At 43.5% G+C, this 20737-nt stretch overlaps 1 protein-coding gene across 1 annotated transcript in view; it reads left to right on the forward strand.

Annotated features, from left to right (window-relative positions):
* Window positions 1-20737, forward strand: part of LOC138296999 (uncharacterized) — a 178244-nt gene that overhangs the window by 128762 nt on the left and 28745 nt on the right. The window contains exons 8-9 of the mRNA XM_069236515.1: window positions 3280-3352; window positions 5184-5251. Of these exons, the coding sequence (XP_069092616.1) occupies window positions 3280-3352; window positions 5184-5251 (141 nt within the window). The remainder of the gene's footprint in view (window positions 1-3279; window positions 3353-5183; window positions 5252-20737) is intronic.

Here is a 20737-nt window from a genome sequence, read left to right on the forward strand (position 1 = left end):
CAGTGTTCCATATAAGGGGGCTTTCTCTATTTGAAACTTGGGGACTACACAGGGTTCCCTGTTCTGTATTCATTAAAACAATTTTATATAATTTTTAATATTTAAATTAATATTACATATTTTTTGTTTTATATATGTTTGTTAATCTTTACTTTTAAGTTATGGTTAATATGTTTAATTTAATGAATTCTGAAATTGTTTATTGTTTTTTTCATTTTTAAATAATATGTGTAAGTATGTTATTTATATTAGTTACTTCAACTCTTTATTTTTTATGATATTAATATTTTTTAATTTAACATTTTAAATAATTTATTTATAATGCTATATATATGTTTAATAATAATTCAATATACTTAGCTTTTTTGACAATATTTTGTTTCATGGTATTTCTGACACAATATTTTGGTAGTTTACATGCAGAGTATGTGAACTCGGTATTTATTTAAATTATATTTTTATATGATGTTCTGGTAAGTCAATACTGTTGCTTTGTCATACAAAATCTCAACATGCAGTGGACAGTTAAATAAAAAGCTACTAGCTCGTAGTACAGTGTCACTTGAAGTGGGGTCACTTGCTAGCTATGAGTGTCCATGAAGCTGAGCGAGCACTTAAGACACATACGCAAAATACTGTTCACCCCTTCCCTGTGCTAAGCATGATAGAAGAAGACTTCTAGACAACAGCTGCACTCTACTGGCTTTCTCTGTTCAGGAGAAGATTTAGCACATGAACTTCCCACACTAAAGCAAAACATGCACAAAAATAGAAAGTGAAGGAGAGCTATCTGCACACCTTATGAAAGTCTCTACACATCTTCAGCTGCTGGAACTAACTGTGGTAGCCTCTTAGGGACAGCAAAGGTGTCCCGTATTCAGAAGACATATGCCATCTGAAGTTCATACATAGTGGCCAGATTTTCAGAATACTTCTGTGTGACATTTTCATGTTTCCAGTGCACTTATGTGCGACATTTCAGTGTTGTATGTGTGACACATTGTAGAAAAGTGTGGCTCAATGGTTAGAGCGGCAGACCCTGCTGCAGAAATCTGTCCCGGACCGGGGTTCAATTCCCACCTTGGTGGGTCTTGGGCTCAATTTCCTCGAACCTGATGGTTCTCGCAGCAGTGCCTCATCTAATTCATGGGTCCCACGCTGTAACTCTGGGCAATAGCTTGCTTAATCTCCACAATGGCCCCAACAGTGCTGGGATGCCTAGCCTCACCTTGGAGGTTGCCCAGGAGTGGGCACCTCACAGGGAAAAGCCAGGAGGGGTTCCACAGGGGTATGCGTACAGTGCCTTGAGACCCTAACAGGTGAGTAGTGTGCTATACAGGTACAAAGTTTAAACTATGATTGACATTTTACCCTGATTAGATCAAAGCAGGTAGGTCCATGTATTTGGATAGATATAGAAAAGTATCCACTTATGTGCAATGTAATGGATCACAGCTTAAAACAGATCTATTGCTTCTGAGGAGCCTATGCACAGAGATCTCAGGTTCCCCAGGTCTATGTGTGAGTAACTAATCCTGTTCAGGGTTTTCCTTTTTATTCTGACATTATCTGACAATATAGTTTATCCCACTCTAAAATCAGGACTACAAATCTGATTACTACTCATGCATTCACCTGGAGAGCTTGAGAGATGTATTTGCAAAATCACTTGCTTTTTGTTAACAGAATAGTCTGTAGAAGTTTACTAAACAATACACCAGTCTATAATGAATTGCACCTTGGTTTATTAAAGGTGCATATTTTCCTTGGTTTACATCACCCCCAAAGGCAGCAGAAAATAAATGTGAACAGATATCTGTCCCATCAGCACACAGCAGCCTCCAGCAGAGGAGGAGCCCCATCATATGTAATCAATACCAGTGAATAAGAAGCAAATAGTGTCCTAAAATTACTTCTGAGACTTATGAAGCGTGCTTCATAGTTACCAGATCGACCCATGTGAATTGTGCCAGCATGTAGCCAGTGCTACATTCTTTATTTTATACATAAGATTCCCAATTTTATGGCATTTTTTAAATATTTCCATGTACATTTGTCTATTTTTATATTTTGCTAATTGTTTGTGTATTTATCCATATTTAGGGCCTGAATACGAGTTTGGTGGTACTGCCAGACCTGTAGTGAGGAGACCACCGTGGAGGTCAGGGTCTCCCCGCTGGCCGACTGACAGCTTTCCCACTGGGCTGACTGGTGGGAACCAAGGTTCAGCCAAGTGGGAAAGGTGCAGCAGCATTGCTGCCATCTCATAATAGAGCCGGTGGCAATGTTGCTGCACGCAGGGTGCACCAGCACCCTTGAAATGCACACTGACAGTGTGCCTTTGAAGGGCTTTGGGCAGGGGGATCCCTGCACTGCCCATGCCCCAGGCATAGGCAGTGCAGCGTCCCCCCTGTGGCCCCCTTCACTTGTTCTCCACCAGCCTTTTCATGGAAGTCAGACCGCCATGAAAAGGCTGGTGGAGAACAAGGTTGTAATTAGCAGGGTGGTGCTGAGTTCAGTGCCACCCTGGCTGACTACAACCAGGACCGCTGTCAGCCTGTTTGGATCTCCAATGCTGGTGGGGATGGCGGTAGGTTGGCGGGTCTGCCCCCAACCACGTAATGTGGTGGTTGGACCCCGAAAGCCTCAGCTGTCCGACCGCTACCCCGAGGCTGGTGGTCTTTTGACCCCCAGCCTCGTAATTAGGCCCTTAGTTTGGGATTTGTGAAAAATAATGTATATTACAACATATATTTAACTGGTAAATGTACACTCTTACTCGAGTCTCAATGATATGAACAACCACAGATGACCAATCAGTACACTTATATGAAAACATGCAAATTTTAGTATCAATATCTATTGCTTTTTAAGCCTCATTATTAAAATGCCTTTCTTTTTTAACCCCCTTACTTGGCATCTTAGTGTGTCACAGGTCAGCACTGAATCCTCACACAGAAGCACACTGCAAACAAGGAAATGTCAGGCACAAGCATCCTCTGCGGGCAGGAACACATTATCATGAATACTATTTCCTTCTCACAGGCTTCAATAAAACAAGCAACTATGGTTTTGCCAAAGACCCCATCTGATGAACTTGGATAACTGAAGGCGGAAGTTGGGACCATACCAAATGGTTTCTTGGCAAAGTCATGTTTGTAAATTAACTACAAAAAAGGGTTTGTCCTGTCCTTGTGTTGTTCTTGCTCAACGACCTATTAAATGTAACAGCACATCACAGGAGAGCTGACCGCTGATTGGCTGATTGATGGTACTTAGACCCGCGCTCTCTCTGGGGTGACAGCAAAGTTCGATTCAAGACACAGCAAGAGCCACACACTTCAAAGCACAGGTAAGAGACTGAACGTATCAGCAGATGTTGAAATGTGTAGAAGAGGTGCAATGAACGGCAGAGTGAAAAAAGTAAATTTGGTGAGTCTTAAATGCCACTTGTGTTCTGCATTGCTATACGTTTATATTTACTACTGACTTATATAGCGCTTTATGCTGAAGCACTTAGCAAACATTGACCTAAGAGGGTACAATAAATGGGTGTAAACACTAGAAAAGTACTGAAAAAAGCTTTGCTGTGCCCACAATATGTATAATTACCAACATTATGCCAGTGCAGGCATCACAGCAATGGTGGATGTTTTTAGTTTGTGTATGAATACTAGAGTGCTTGTTTGCTTTATAAGATTGTTTTCTTTAATCTATAAATTTGTTCTGTGCTGCTGTATCAATATTGAAAGAATGTTTGTCTTGTCACCCCAAAACCGACCTACTCATTCACACACAACAAAACAAATAAAATACGTTGCAATGTACACGCAGTTCTCTCATGAATGTTAAGAGTGCAGTTTCTGGGCTCGTGTCTTATCTCTACAAGCTTTGAAATGACAAGTCAACAGCCCCCAAAACACTGGCATAGCTCCAAACAGCACTTACCACAACCACAGCACTTGCTGCAGATCACGGGACCCCTGCAGTGCACACTAGGTGCTCCCCGAGCTGGAAATATAGCGCACACATGTAGACATTTCAGCGTGCCCCCATCCATCCCTCCAACCCGACTAATTTGAATCATTTCATCTACAGCCTCAAAGGGCCGCCCTCATGCAACCTCTTTGTCTCAACAGAAGTATCCTCTTCCCTGCCATAAATGTGTGTCCCCTGCCGAACCCTGGCTGTGCTCACCAAGCTCCCCACAACCACCGTAGCTGCAAAATGTAACTCTCTCAGTACCACATCAATAAACTTGGCCTCCCTGTGCATGCTCTGCAGGATAGCCAGCGTCCACAGTGTGTTCTGCAGGTCCACACACATGTGCTGCCCAAGCCTTGCTGCGTCTCTGTGACTGCTACTTGAGCCTCAGAGTCATGCAGCAATCCAAAAGCACACAGCCCAGGTATGGGTGGCAATGCACACCCGGACAGCCCAGGTATGGGTGGCAATGCACACCCAAACATACAGGGGGCAGTGTACACCCAGACAGCCCAGCTATCGGTGGAAATGCACACCGAGATAGCCCAGGTGTTGGTGGCAATGCAAACCCAGACAGCCCAGGTATGGATGGCAATGTACAATCAAGGCTGCTTAGAACATGTGCGGCCCTGCATGGTGGGCAGCCCATAAGAACTAAGACATCAGTTTAGGGGTGTGCTATAAAGACAAGGGTTACATGGCATAGCCTGACCATTGGCCTGTAACTGGCCTGCCCTAGCATTTCAAGATCCTAAAGAGGACACGAAGAGCTTTGTGGAGGAAAATAACTAGACCAGTGTCATGAAGGGCTTGCTCCCAGCCTCCCTGCCAGACTGGCAACCAAACGTGGCTCCGGCAAAAAAAGTTCAGGGTCAGGAAAAACAGGTCGAAGCCGCATCAGCCCTGGCTCGGATGGCGGACACACTGACCACCTCAGATGAAGGAGGATTGTCTTTGTCAATCTTTCTACAACTGTTTGCTATCTTTGGCACAGTGTTTTATATAAATGTTTGTATAAGAGGTGACCTTTAACACACAAGTGGTATTTTCATCAATGAGCCTTGTCGAATGAAGGCAAGCATAATATATTGTTATTTTCTTTTGCACAATCGGTGTTTCGCGTCTTCATAATATTTGCTGCACTGCACTGTGTCTATTTCATGTCATAGAAGTTATCAAAAATGTATTTCTGTTGACAGGATGAAAGTCATACTCCGGGCCGCCCTCACCTGCATGATGCTGGTTATCTCTGCCTCTGACTACTCAGGTAATTTGAAAATCATATAGAAGATCACCTCTGTGTTAGAAATTTATAGAATACATTATTTCTTTTCCTAATTTGATCTGAAATTCAGATTCTATATTACCATTTCTCAAAGTGGCTGAGTCACCCTTTCTTAATCTTCAGTTCATTCAGTGCAAATGTGTTCTTCTCAGTTAGAATTCCAGACAAGGAAACGGATGTGGAATTGGGATGTTGTATTTATGCAGGCATCTCCCTCTTTAACTATGTTTAGCCTCTTTAAAAATAAATGCCTAAAAGCCCATACATCCCTTCATATTTTCCTGGTTCCTGGTTTCCTGCCTGCATCAGCATCTTATTGCTTGTTTCATTCACTCTGCTCTTTAGAAAAGGCTTTACATACAACAACTCCTGTTTCAACAAAATGGCATTCAGTAGTGTCTCGCTTTTGTGTTGAATACAAAATGTAAGGCCTGTAGATGTTCTTTGGTATCCTCTGAAAACCATTTCAGTTTCACAGCTTTGATTAGGTCAGGCAGTGGCATAACATAGGCCCCCGCAGCCCCCGCTGAGCGGGGGTGTCTGAGCTCCAGGTGGCTCCCTCAGCACAGCACCCTGGCCTGAGAGCTCCTGAGTGTGCCCGAAGGGGGGGGGGGAGGATTGGGTCACTGCATCTACTTAATTACAACCTTGTTCTCCACCAGCATGAAAAGGATGGCGGAGAACAAGTGCAGGGGGCTACCGCGGGGCCCCTGCACTGCTCACACTAATAGGGGCTCCCCTGCCTAGCAGCTTCAAAATGTGCACTGTCTGCTTTGCATTCTGAGGGTGCTGGCAACCCCCCCTCCCTTGTGCAATAACATTGGACTGGGCTCCATGTGGAGCCGAGTCCAATGCTGCCACACATTTTCCACTGGGCTGACCAGCAGAAACCCTGGTTTCCTCCAGTTAGCCCAGTGGAAAACTTGTAATGGGGTTGGTAAGGAGACCGCCAACACCGTGGCGGTCTCATCACCGCAAGTCTGGTGGTCGGGTGTAACGACAGCCAGACTTGTAATGAGGCCCTAAGACTTTTATATATCTTGTAAATTTAAAAGTTATATGATTATTTGCTTATACGTTTTGCAATGTTTCGTGAATACATATAATTTAACACTGTGTAATGAATCTACATCATACGTGATAGGCAGTTCGCAACTTACATACAGTGCATGTATGTCAGGGTTTGGGCACATCCAATGGGGAGACAAAGTTAATGTGGGAGGATTCAAACACATTTTGGATTTACTAATAACTAAATAACTAAATCCTAGTCAAAGCAATTAAATGTCAGGTATATTTCTGCAAACACAAATCTTAAAAAGCCCTGAAATTCACTATATATGGTGTGCAACACACAATGCACACCTCTCACCATGCTTAGTATACTCTTTAGGTATGTACAAAAGGTTGTCTACAAAGAGCAAAGCATGACGGGTGTGAGTTAATGGTATGTGTTGCACCTTGAATGCCATAATGTGCAAATGTCAGGTTTTTTTTGGTTTTGTATTCACTGAACCATAACTACATTTTAGGTGTGGTTAAACTGAGAAGTGAGGGTTGGTCCGTTGCCAGGCTCTGCTTCCAGCCCGCCAAGGTCAGCCAACCCCCACTATGCATGACCATTGTTTTTTCTCAATTCTCTAAAGTGGGTGAGATCACCCCAATCTTCAAAAAGTCAGTCATTGGCCCTAGCCTTTTACCTAACTTCATACCCATCTCCAACTTACCCTGGCTGGAGAAAGATAATAAATGGAAAACAGTGACAAAGGGAGAAGGGATGGAAAATAACCTGCAAAAGCGAGATAAAGAGACAGGAAGTATATGTGTGGTATAGCAAAGAGCCATGAAGTGAAATCAATATGTTAGCATTCTGCAATGTTGATGGTGGCCTCCTCAGAAATGAGTTGAGCCCCTGCACTTATCTTTTATAAATTAGGCATGGCAATCACTTGCTACTGTTAATAACACCCAACCAAATCAAAGAGTTCTACAATGGATTTTCACAAGAATTCAGCAACCCTCCTGGTAATGACATTTGCCTCTAAAGATGACTTCAACTCCATGCTATACTTAGTCAAACATATGCCGTAACCCAATACTACATCTTCTGTAGATATGCTATAAAACCAAAGCTCTCCGCATCATAATGTTCCTCAGAACTCACGGACCACAACTGAGCCACAAGCACGGGATGAAAAGGAGAGATGATCTTACACTCAGAAAGAGAGAAAAAGAAAAGTATGAGAATGAAGATGAAGATGGCAAAATAAAACATAACTGAAAAAAGAAAGTAATAAAAGTGTAGGAAAAAGAATAATGAAAGAAAGAAGGGAGAAAAGAAAAAGTATGAAGCAGAAGAGAGGAATAAAGAAGAAAAGATAAAGGAGTGGGTAGCTGGAGTCAGAATTCAAGGCATTAAGGGAAAAGAACCAGTATAGAAGGAAAATATGAGAAAAGGGAAATGGAAAGACTGAGATTGGAGTGCAATGAGAACATACAAAGGAGGAGTGTGAGTAGTGGTGCAGGATCCAGTTTGGCGATGGAAACAGAGTCAAGAGACAGAGAACTAGAGGTAAAGGGAAGAGACATGCTTGAAAAAAGTAAGCATAGTGGTGGGCAGCCGTGTTTCCACCCCTGTCTTTTGTCACCCTGGTTAATGGCGGGCAATTGTTACATTTGATAGCTACCACTAGCATACGGTGGGCATGCGGTTGTGATACATGCCCAGGTGAGGCAGACTATATCTCCTTGGGCCCCCAGAACGTGTGAGAAAGTCATGAAGAAGTGTTTGTTTTTTTATCCAGAAGAAGATCAAGGACCCATTCATTATTGCCTATAAACCAATCACTATTTAAGCCAATGAACTTGAAAGTTATGCAATAAAATGCACAATGTGTCCCCGTTTTTCAACTTTTTCCTGGGAAGAAGTCACTTCTCAAACCTCTCTGGGTAACGTCAGCTTTATTTATCAGCACCGGATGGTTTATATTATTTCATGATGGTCCACACAGACCTGTCTCGAAAGCTTGTAGCTCTGGCCATACTGTTTGCAAAGTGAGCTGTAAAAAGCACTATTTGGTTCCATTGGTCCTCCAGGGAAGCCAGCCCCCAAAAACTTCACTAAGCAGATCTAGACTAGCTCTTTGCCCTCACTCCTTGAGCTCAATGTCATTCTGGAAATGGTTGAACATAGGTCTGTTTAACTCCTTTCACTCTAGCTGCTCCTTTTCACAGGGAGAGAGGCAGGAACCTCAGATTACATACAGAATAGGCAAAGTGCAGCAAGACTATGTGCAAGCACAGAATAAATACAGCATCTACAGTGGCTGTGAACGTTTAAATCAAGATAACAACTACCTAAGCATACAGAACCGTATGTTCCCTGCATGGATATCAGGGGTAGCGGAAGTGGCATCATTTAAACTTTAAGCTGTTCACAGGAAATGACATCACAAGATCTTTTGACCCCACTGATGTTATAAAATGTTGTCACATGACCTTTGACCTAATATCATTAAGGCAGTGACACTACTGAAGTAAAAAAAACTACAATAAATTAAAGATTAAACATATCGTACAAGAATAATAAAACAAGGCAATCAGTTTGGGTACCACACATTTTTAGTAACAGAGGTAGTGCCATGAAATGCCATGAATGCAGCCATTATTAGCTAGGAGTGTTGCCTTAATACATCAGATTTCCAGTAGTCGTCAACCCAGATGCAGCCAACACACGCATCTGATAGAGCGGTCCGTAGTAATAATTTACCTGTGTTCGGACGCTCTTTAGGCCGATGAATCTTTTGACTTAGTGGGAACTCTTTGTACTCTTAATCGATCAGTCTCATCAAAAATCAATAATCAATAACGAACATAAGCAACACCTTGATCAACATAACACTTAACAATTAGTCCAGAATACATTTCGGCGAACCTGACCTCTCAGCCAGGAATAACCACACCAGTTTATTGCGAAGTTAGTGAATTTATTTCCCTATATTAACAAAGCTAGCACAATATAGATGTGTCTCAACACCAAATGATAAACATATATGAACATTAATAGCTGTCCATAACGTCGAAACAAGTGCAATCTATGAAGCATTTGAATCACGAGGCATTCGATAATGGCAATGCAAATCACTAATACGATAATCTGTAATGAACTAATGGCATACATTTGGTCAGCATAACAAGATCTCAAATTGCATCGTGCGACATATGGAATCCTCGTCTAACCTCAAATTAGCATCGGCATGTGGGACTTCATGCAAAAACAATTTAGCAACATTAATTTAGAAAAACTCTTAACTAGGGATCTTACCAAAAATCAGCAGTTGGTTACCTAAAAGAAACACAATGCAATTTTACAATTTCTTTTCATATTTACCAATTACGATCAGCATACAAGGAAGTCTTCGTCTCACAGGTACCGTTCTTCGATCATCATGGGTACCGTTTCTTGATCAGCATGGGACGGGACAAAGGGGCAGGGGTGGACAGGGCAATTGCCTCACGGCGGCAAGGTAAGACTACTACTTCATGCAAAGGGACAAATCAAAGTTAAAGTCTCTAGGGCAAGAATCATCAAAGTCTCTTTCTCTCGATTAGAGAAAGAATCAAAGTCTCTCAAACTGGCGTCGCAGCAAAGTGGGCCATAATAGCTACGAAGTCAAAATGGCGGGATGTCCGATGATAGAGAGAGAGAGTTTCCTCTCGTGCACCTGGTTTTTATAGACAACAGTTCGAATCCAGTAGGGTCTCCATTGGAGGGTTCATAGGTTAGCTTCAAATTGTCCAATCAAAAACGACAGTTCTCAAGCTTTTACTTAAGCATACATTATGCTTGGAGATAGGTACGCAAGTTGCAACATAGTATACCAATTAGCTCACTTTCAGAGCCTCCATTGTCCGCACCTGCAAGTCGACCTTGAATTAAAGAGAAAAAATGCCAGGCTGGCACTAACTTTAAGATAAGCATGTGAACAGTTTCTGTGGAAAAGTACAGCTTCAAGCAAAAATACACGTTTATTAGCACAGTGGAAAAATACGAGCATCTAAACCGTGAGACCAGGCAACTAGGCCAAAGCCTCCGCTAAAGTAATGTTAAGCTAAAACATTTCAAACAGGCAAATCATAGCACACGTTTATGATTATGTCGGATTAGTGCAATTCTAATACAGCATGTTATATAAAGCACGCGTATAAACGTTGGCAAACTACTCTGAGGGCACATTTTGTCCCCGTACAATCTTTATTAGTTCGGTTAAAGTCACACATGATTATTTCACACTACGTTTAAGCGTTAATAAATCAAAACCTTCATTTTCTGCTTCATCAATCCCTCCTCTGATGACTACTTGTCATCACACAAATCATGCCCACAAATTTTATTCCATTAAAATTCTGTCAGTTCCCTTTTCCTTTTAGTTCCCCTAGTTTGCGCTTTGTATTCTTCTGCCATTCTTTTCATAATTTTCTCTTCTTTCCTTCTTTTAATTCTTTCCATAATCATTATTATTCCCCTTTTTATTCCCCAAATTCCAAACACACAAATTATTACTATTAATATTCCTTCTATTATTTTCAATAATATTCCATTCCAAATTCCCCCAATCCAATGTCCCACTGAAGCAAGTCCTTTTCCAACCTTCTCCCACACTCCTGGTTCTTTCAGTTCCTTCAAATCTGCACTTTCTTTTGTTAGATTAGCAAGCATAGTTTTAATTTTCACACTATTGTCGGGTATATAGGTACAACAGTGTCGGGCACCAATCATTTTGCAAACGCCTCCATCCTTTGCTAAAAGAATGTCTAAAGCAAGCCTATTTTGAAGAGTCATGGCTCTTTCCGCTGCAAGTTCAGCATCTATCAGGATTATAGCACCTGAAAACTTTGTCAGCATGTTATCCACTATAGTAGACAACTTTCTTATTTTGATGGAATTCAACACAACTCCCAATGAAGGAATCATGGCTCCAAATATATCACCTACCACAGCAGCTGCGGTCTCTCTCTTCTGGATACGATGGGATCCAGATGTCTTTTGAATCATCGATACGTCATCCAGTTGATAAACCTTTGGGAACACTATACCCAAATAACATCTCCCCCACCATCCCTTTGGAAGACGATAATAGGCATTATGCCCACAAATGTAATATACACCTGGAATGACAGGGTCAAGTCCGTTCATCATGAATGTCCATTTGGCCTTAAAAATAAACGTATGTTTGCATTCACTCGCTCCTACAAAAATGTTGTCATAATAAGATTCTCCTCGATATATACAAAATTTCCCTACATGCCAAGCATCTAAAGCTATTTTCCCTTGTGTCTTTATAGCAGCAAAATCATAATTATCTACTGAAGTCCTCTTATGTAGCTCTTTTTCTAATTTCGCCTTCATTTGTGCCCTTCTATCATCTGTGCGATCTAAAAAGCTTATTTCTACAGCAGAGACTGAGCAAGTAAGGTTCTCCCTATGAGCATGAGCTGTTTCAAAAGGTTGCATGGGCTCGAAAAATTCCCTCATTATTTTAGCATCCCAATCTTTAGCAATCTGGCTTAGCTGTGCTATTATAGGAACATAAGCAAAGGTAACATCATAATTCGAGTAAAAATACTGTATGTTAGTTTGACCATAAAACCTAGACATTACTATACTACATGTAATCCCATATGTAAGAGGCATGTGGTGATAAGTTACCCCTTCCTTTACTGATGTCGGTATCTGTGTACACACATAACAATCTTTCGCATCCATAGTTTCAACATACTCTGTTAGCAAGCGATAGAAAACGTTATACGAAAGCTCTTTCTTATCGTGTAAGAGCCTCTCATCCAATGCTAGTCTTTTCAATGGGGTTAGTTCAGTGACAGTAACAGGAGCAAAAGTAGAAGCCTCAATATTCTCACTCTCACCCTTTCCATGCATTCCAAGCACAATTGCCATTATTATTAGTACACATGTAATTACCAAGCCTATACACACATATTTACAATATTTCTTTCTATTATTTTGCGTAGCGTACCTAGTCATGATCTGTATAGAATCAGAGAGCTAGAAGCACCTATAAATGAAACTATTTAGCAATTCAGTTACAAAGCTGAACGAGCGCAAGGTTCACACCGTCTTCTTCAAAAGGCCAGTCACTTTTCGGTTAGCAGCATTTGTCTCAATTCGGCAATAACTCAGTCTTTATCAGTTTAGCAAGTCTCATCCGGTTTAGCAATGTCTCAGCTGGTTGTTTCTTTCACGTTAGATTGTAGCAAGCAATATCATTTACTATTCTTTCAATCGACAGAGTCTATGAAACTTTTCTTTTCTATTGGTATCTCTTCTTCTTCTTCGTTCTCGATGCTTAGAGATACAAACTCGTCAGTCCAATCGTCATTGACTGCATATGCCCATTCAGGACCGGAATATCTCCTGTTTGGTATCCTTTTCCTTTTCAATTTTGCTTCCCTTTTCGACTCTGCTTCGCTGGCACTTTCCTCTTTTGTCAAGTCCTTTTCCTCACTTGACGATTGTTCCACGACAGTCACTTCCTTTCTTTTCTCTTTCACTTTTGGCCTTCCTCCGTCGCCCAAACTTTCTTTACCCTTTTCTTTTATTGGTGAGATACTTAGTCTTCTCTTTGCACCATGTCCATTTGATGGACCTGCGATCTTTTCTGTGGAATCTTGAACCTTTTCGTTCCGTTCTGCCTCGTTCCCTCCTTCTGGGGAATCAATCACGTTCTCCTTTTCTTTTTCTGTATCGTCTGTTTCTGGGAAAGCCCTCCTCTGATCAGGCTCTCCTGCTTTTTCACCTTTTTCGAGCCCTTCGTCACCGTTACTTTCTTCAGGCTCTTTATCACTTTCAGCTGCTTCAGGCTCCTTGTCACCTTCAGCTGCTTCAGGCTTTTTGCTACCCTCAGCTGCTTCAGGTTCTTTGTCACCTTCAGCTGCTTCGTCGCTGTCTGAACTTTCTCCTTGGTCTTCCCCAAGCGAGTTGGTGTCTTCGTCGTCAGAGAATATCTCTTTCTCTCCCGTTTCTGCCTGCTCGCCTTCAGTTCGGTTTTGTTCTGTCTCAGCACTCAGCACTGTTTTATCAGGCACTGGTAGTTTCAGCGCTTCAACTTCCTCATCTGTGGGACACAACACCTTCTTTGTGTGACTGGCGTGAATCCAGTTGGGAACCCCCGCACACTTCACAGCGGTAGTTGTCGTCAGGATCACTTGGAAAGGGCCTTTCCAACGGGGTTCCAGACACGACTTCCTCACGTGCTTCTTTACCACGACCCAGTCACCTGCTTTCAGTGCGTGTCCTGGACCTTGGATCGGTGGCAAGGTGGTCGCTTCCACCTGGTGAGAGAAAGAGCGAACCACGTCAGCCAGTCCTTTGCAGTAGTCTAACACCATATCATCTGTAATATTCAAAAGCATGTTTGCGGGAACTGCGGGAAGTCTCATAGCCCTGCCCATGAGAATTTCATGCAGAGACAATCCAGTCTTTCTATCAGGAGTGTTTCTCATTGACATTAGCGCTAAGGGCAATGCGTCAGGCCATTTCAAATTTGTCGATGCACATATTTTTGCCATTCTCGATTTCAGCGTACCATTCATCTGCTCCACCAGTCCTGAGGCTTCAGGGCGATAGCTACAGTGCAGCTTTTGCTCAATGTTCAGCGCTTCGCAAAGTAACTTTATCACCTCGTGATTGAAGTGGCTTCCCCTATCTGATTCTAAAGAGATCGGGAATCCGAAACGTGGTATCAACTCCCTCAACAGTAGCTTTGCAACTGTAAGGCTGTCATTTCTACGTGTGGGGTATGCCTCAATCCAGTGACTAAAAATGCACACAATCACCAACACATATTTCAGACCCCCATGCACAGGCATCTCAATGAAATCCATCTGCATTCGACTAAAAGGCTCGCTTGCCCTACCAATGTGACTCGCGTTCACAACCGTTCCCTTTCCTGGGTTCATCTGCTGGCAAGTGACACATCGATGGCAAACTGCTTCTGCAGCTTGACGAAATCTGGGGTTAAACCAATCAGTTTTGAACAATCTTATCATGGCATCTCTCCCTAGGTGAGCTTGCCCATGATAGAACCGCGCAAGCTGTGATAAGAGACTATTTGGCAAAACAAACTTTCCCTCATGTGAAACCCATAACTCGTCTTGTCTCTTTATACATTGTGATTTAATCCAGGAATCTCTTTCATCCTCCCTGACATTATTTTGTAATGCTTTTAGTTCATCTATTGTATCTACGACCTTCAAGGCAAATGCTTCAGCTGGTTCGAGTTCTGGCTCATTTATCGTATTCCATTCGTCTCTCAGTAATATACAGTTCAAGGCACAAAATCTTGCGACTTGATCCGCATATGCATTTCCCAGAGAAACATAGTCCTGTCCTTTCGTGTGAGCACTGCACTTTACCACTGCAACTTCGGCTGGCACTTGAATGGCGTGTAACAATTCCCTTATCCTCTCCCCGTTCTTCACTGGGGATCCTGAAGAAGTCAGGAAACCTCTCTGTGACCATAGTTGTCCAAAGTCGTGCACAATCCCAAACCCGTATTGACTATCAGTGTAAATGGTGACTTTCATCAATGCAGACAGTTGACATGCTCTGGTAAGGGCTACAAGTTCTGCTACTTGTGCAGAATAGACTCCTTGAAGCCATCCCGCTTCCAAGACTCCTGTTACAGTACATACAGCATATCCTGCTTTCAAAATCCCCATCCCGTCTCTTAGACATGAACCATCAACAAAAAGAATTTGGTCGTTTTCATCAAGTTTAGTATCCTTGATGTCTGGTCGAGGTTTTGTGCAAAATTCAGTCACCTGAAGGCAGTCATGCTCGACGTCTTCAGCGTTCTCAATTTCGGCATTTTCTCCAGGAAGCAAGGTTGCTGGATTCAACGTAGTGCACCTTTTCAGCTGCACATTCGGTGAGCCCAGAATTATCGTTTCATACCTTGTGAGTCTTGCTCCTGTCATGTGCTGCGTTCAGGAGCGGGTCAAAAGTATCTCAACTGAGTGAGGGACCATGACTGTTACTGGGTGTCCCATCACTATTCCTTCACTCTGAGTGAGGCTGATACCAACTGCTGCTACGGCGCGCAAACACCCTGGGAGTGCTGCTGTGACCGGATCCAAAGTAGCTGAAAAATACGCTACTGGTCTGTTTACGCCACCATGGGCTTGAGTCAAGACAGACAGAGAACATGCATCACGTTCATGACAAAACAATGTGAAAGGCTTCGTGTAATCAGGCATACCTAAAGCTGGAGCCCTGCACATGCATTCCTTTAATTCAACAAAAGCATCCATCTCATCTCCTTTCAGTTCAATTTGATCCAAGGCATCCTTCTGGGTCAGTTTCAGTAGGGGCTTTGCTAGAGTCGAGAAGTTGGGGATCCACTGGCGACAGTATCCCACCATTCCCAAAAACTTCCTCACCTCCCTCCTTGTCTTTGGTGGACTCATTTGTAGTACGCTTCTTATTCTTTCCTTCATTATTCTCCGTGACCCTTTCTCTATCTGGTGACCCAAGTATTTCACTTTCTTCTGACAGAACTGCAACTTGGAGGGGGACACTTTATGTCCATTCCTTCCCAAATGATTCAACAGAGCAATGGTATCGGCTGTGCAGCCACTTTCTGTCTTTGATGCAACCAGTAAATCATCAATGTACTGTACTAGGGTTGACTCGAATGGCAATTCTAATGCTTCCAAATCTTTCTTTAGAATCTGATTGAATATCGACGGTGACTCAGAAAACCCTTGAGGAGTTCGACACCAACTGTATACTCTGTCTAAGAATTTGAAACAAAAGAGGAATTGGCTGTCCTCATGCAGAGGCACAGAAAAGAATGCTTGTGACAAATCGATGACTGAGAACCATTCGGCATCGCAAGGAATTTGAAACATTATCACAGCTGGATTCGGTACGACAGGGCAGCACTTGACTATGATGTCATTTATTTTCCTCAAATCCTGCACGAGTCGGACCTTTCCACTCGGCTTTATTAGTCCCATTATTGGTGAATTACATGGACTGCTTAACACTTCTTTCAGTACCCCCTGTTTTACAAATTCGTCAATAAGTTGAGCAACTTTCATGAGGGTATCTTGTGGCATGTGGTATTGTGGGGTCTGGGGAAAGATTGCATTGGGCTTTACAGCCACTTTCACTGGTTCCACTCCTTTCATCAATCCCACCTCTTTCCCTGTCATGTCCCACACTTCCTTTCCGACTGTCTCCCGTAATTCGGCTGGGATATCTTCTTCAGTTATCATCGGGAAAAGACAAATCAGAGGATACTCTTCATCTACAGTTTCCATCTCATCCCCCTCTACACTGTCCTCTTCTTCCCCATCACTGCTCGTCTGGATTGTTATTCCTTCGTTCGAACACATTATCGAGCAACCCAATTTGCACAATAGGTCTCTCCCTAACAGTGCTATCGGGCTTGAGTCACATACCACAAACTGATGTACCCCTTGATAGTTACCGATGCTAACTGGTACCGGATCTGTAATTGGGTTCGTCAGATGTCTGTTTGCTACTCCCACCACTTGAACTGTCCTCCCTGAGAGTGGCAAATTTGGTACTTCACTGCTTTTAACTGTTGAACGTGTGGCTCCCGTGTCAACCAAGAATGAGACACGATGCCCCATTACTCTTCCCTCTACGTACGGACCCCTTTGATCAACTTCCAAGGATGCCGCAAGCACACAATCTCCTTCTTCTCCTGAACTTTCACTCTCCCATATGTTGTTTATTCCACTCTCACTGTGTAATGGGAACTGTTGTACGGTGCCATTTGTACTCATTACCTGACCTGAGACCTGTGGAGGAACCATCACTTGCTGCTGACTCATTGGTGCCAATGGTATTTGCATTTGCTGATTAGGTACCATAGGTAACTGCTGTTGCATTGGCTGCATTTGCGTCATCTGCATACGAGGCATCTGCATCTGCTGCGGCTGCATAGGTTGCAATCCCTGCAACTGATTTATGGTCTGAAAATTTGGGCTTGGACCTCTCATTTTCGGTCCCCTCATTGTCTGAAATGCATTGACATCATTGTTTTGCTGACCAACACCTGCACCTGCACCTGCACCCGCACCTTCTTGCACCACCATCGGGCACTCGCGTTTCCAATGTCCTACAATTCCGCACACGTGACACGGCATCACCTTCTTCATTGCCTGCACACCCGTCACAACAGTGTTCAAATCCGGACCATTATTCACAAAACCTCCTCTGCCTCTGCCTCTGGCCTGTGGCTGAAACGCCATGTTACCCTGCAACTGCAGCTGCGGTTGTGGTACCTGCTGTTGGAACCCTTGCATCCCTTGCAAACCTTGCAGACCTTGCAAACCTGTCTGAGCTGCCTTAAGCTGCATCATCATCACCTTCTCTTTCAGCCTTTTCTGTTTCACTTCAATTTCGTCGCTACAGTATTTCGCATAAGTCAAGACTTCGTCAATCGGTTTAGACTGCCAACAAATCAAATGTGACTTTATCATTTGACTTATTTCTGGTCTCAGCCCTTCCACAAATCTGAACACAAAATGGAGCATGTCCTTCGCCTCAATTGTTTCCGTGCCACTGTAATTCTTGAACGCCTTCAACAACCTCTCATAGTAACTATGAATCGATTCTTTGGCCTCTTGGGCAGTTCGATCAATCTTCTGCCAATCCACATTCTTCGCGGGTACCTTAGTCTTCAAATGCTCAATCACCTTATAGTACAAGCTCATCACCATAGGTGATGGTGCACCCGTCTCCCTGTCTCTCTCTGGTTCACTTGTCGGCCAACCTACAGCTCTTTTGCAATCCTCCCACAAATCTGCCGGAACCACAATCTCAAAGAGAGTGTTCAGGTCTTCCCAGAGACATTTTGCAAGCTTCACAAACCTATCAGTCTGTTGGTACCATTCAATTGGTTTCTCTCTCAGTTTGGGAAAATCGTCCGTAAAAGACTGAATGTCGCTTCTGTGCCATGGTACATGTACTAATTTTCCCCCTGCTGTCTCCCTCATTGGTAACATTGTTACTGTATCACTACTCTGCGGTCTTTTCTCATTGTGCTCTGTAGCACTGTCCCTCCTCTTTTCCTTCTTCTTTACCCATCTGCTTTCCCACTTGTCTAAGCACCTCCACACTTGTGCACTCTGCAGCAATTCTCTAAGGTGGGTCTTCATGCCTGCTGACCTCATGTGTTCAAAATCTGTGGTCCCAAAATCTAACCTGTAGCTTCTGCTTAAGTGTTTCATCTTGTCTATGTCAACCCCGTTTCTGTCAGCTGCTTCTTGCAGACTCTTATGTACCTTGTTCACTTCCTTCGTAATCCTGGGACATAGATACCTCAGCTCTTCTTCCGTGTAGGACTCTAACCTGTTCACACCCATAGTCCCTTCCACCAATTCTTGTGCTTCCATGTTCAACCTGACCCTATTCATATAGTCTTCTCCTTTCCCACTAGCTGAATTTTGTGTGGAATTCAGACTGTTGAACCACTGTGTCAGCTGTTGCGCATTCACCCCCATCAGGGTAGCGTTCACATCGACTGCCATCGATGGTTGCAGCAACTTTTCAGTGTTCGATGTTAGGGGTATTATCAGTGGGGGGCTCGACCTCACCAGTGTTGACTGAGCACATATGGGACTAAACTCCATCAAGGATCCAGACCCATTTGGCTGAGTCGCTATCGGAGTTATCCCTGGGGTGTTTTCTATGCACCTCCTTTCTGTCCCATTCTGCAGCATTGATCCCTGACTGCTCAGACCCAAGTTAGGCTGACTATACAGAGGTACCGGTGGACCTACAGTAATGGGTAGTGATATCGCGTCTGGGTTCTGTCCATTCCCCATGTTCTGAGGCATGTTCATTCCCACACCATGGGTCATCATTGCCGGCATGCCCATCTGGCTCCCCGTCATTTGAGCATGTGCGTTTCCTCCCTGCATCTGCTTTTGAGGCATCAAAAACTGAGTTGATTCAGCTTGTGCCATTGTTTGGTTGTAACCATTCTGTACTCCCCTTACGGTTGGATCTAGAATCATTCCTGCACTGTTATCACTGTTGTAGTACCCTGGCATATGCGGCTGATAATTTTCTGCTGGTTTCAACATGGGCACATCTGGATATATTCTCCTGATCTGCGGTATCTGCGGGGTGAACAGCAGACTCGGGTCCTTTGGTCCCGATGATGCTCCTGAACTCTGAGTTTCATTGTTCTGTACCGATGCCGGAGGGGCAGAACTGGTACTTGGACCTTGTCCATTCTCTGCATAAGGCGGTGGACGGTCGTTCAGCAATTGCATTATCAACTCCTCATCCTCTAACTCCTCTTCTCTTCTCAACTTTTCCTCGTCCTCTCTATCCTTGGAACACTTCCTGTCTGTCTTACAGGTAGCTTTCTTCCCTGTCTCCTCTCCTTCCTTAGAAATTGCTGGAAACAATTTTATCCCCTGCAATACATCTGATCTCCACACCTTCTGTGCATTATCCCACCTAGCATCCGCTAATGTCTTTTCTACCTTCCTCATTCTGGTCTCGAACTTCTTTTGCTGTTGCTGTCTGGCCATTAGTTCCCAAATTGCTAGAGCCTCAAACTGTGCTGGCCTTGGAGGCACCTTCATGTCGTACATCGTGAATCTCAAATTCTCTAGAATCCTTATATTGAATGTCCCATGTATCGGGAACGCTACGCTCCCATGTTTCTCTGTCAACTTGTGCCATTGCTTTAGCCAAAGACACGGAGCTACCCCCTTTTCTTCCATTACAATGTAAGCTGGTGTACCCTCGGGCGGCGTCTCTTCTCCTACGCTCGCTTTAATGTAAGACTCCCCCTTCATCGCGCTCCTAAATGCTTTAAAGAATTTCATTTTCCCCGTCTTTTATTTAACCAAGTTTATAATCAATAGGTGACTTTAATTCCACAAAAATTGTAATCAATAGGTGACTTTAATTCCCGGAATATTCTTCACCTGCCTTTCCCCTTCCAATCGAGTCCCACGGACTGCGTCCAATCCGTGCGCGACCCTTCTCTGCAACCAACCTATCCCAGCGCGGCTCTTAGTGACGTCACACTCACACACACTGCGGCTGACCAAGCCTCGCGGCTAGTCTTCCTTCACTCACCTCCTCTCGTAACAACTTCTTGCATATATTGCGAGCTACCAAAAATAAAACAGATCTGTCGATTTACTATAGGAAGGGTAACACAATCGCTTCAGGACCTTAGGGACCTTTCACTAGCCTCGGGACCTTTCACTAGCCTCGGCCGCTATTCCGTCTTTCTCAGTCCCCACATTCGCAAGCAAATCTGACCCGCAGACCTACTCTCAACTTGTCAATGATCGGTTCTACAGTAGTGCACTTAGAATCTTGTCAAAGCCCGAAGTCGAAGTTTCTTTCACTCCCTAACACACGTACCGACTTGTTGACCACGCCCG

The sequence above is a fragment of the Pleurodeles waltl genome, chromosome 5 (assembly GCF_031143425.1).
Source record: "Pleurodeles waltl isolate 20211129_DDA chromosome 5, aPleWal1.hap1.20221129, whole genome shotgun sequence".
NCBI classification, from domain to species: domain Eukaryota; kingdom Metazoa; phylum Chordata; class Amphibia; order Caudata; family Salamandridae; genus Pleurodeles; species Pleurodeles waltl.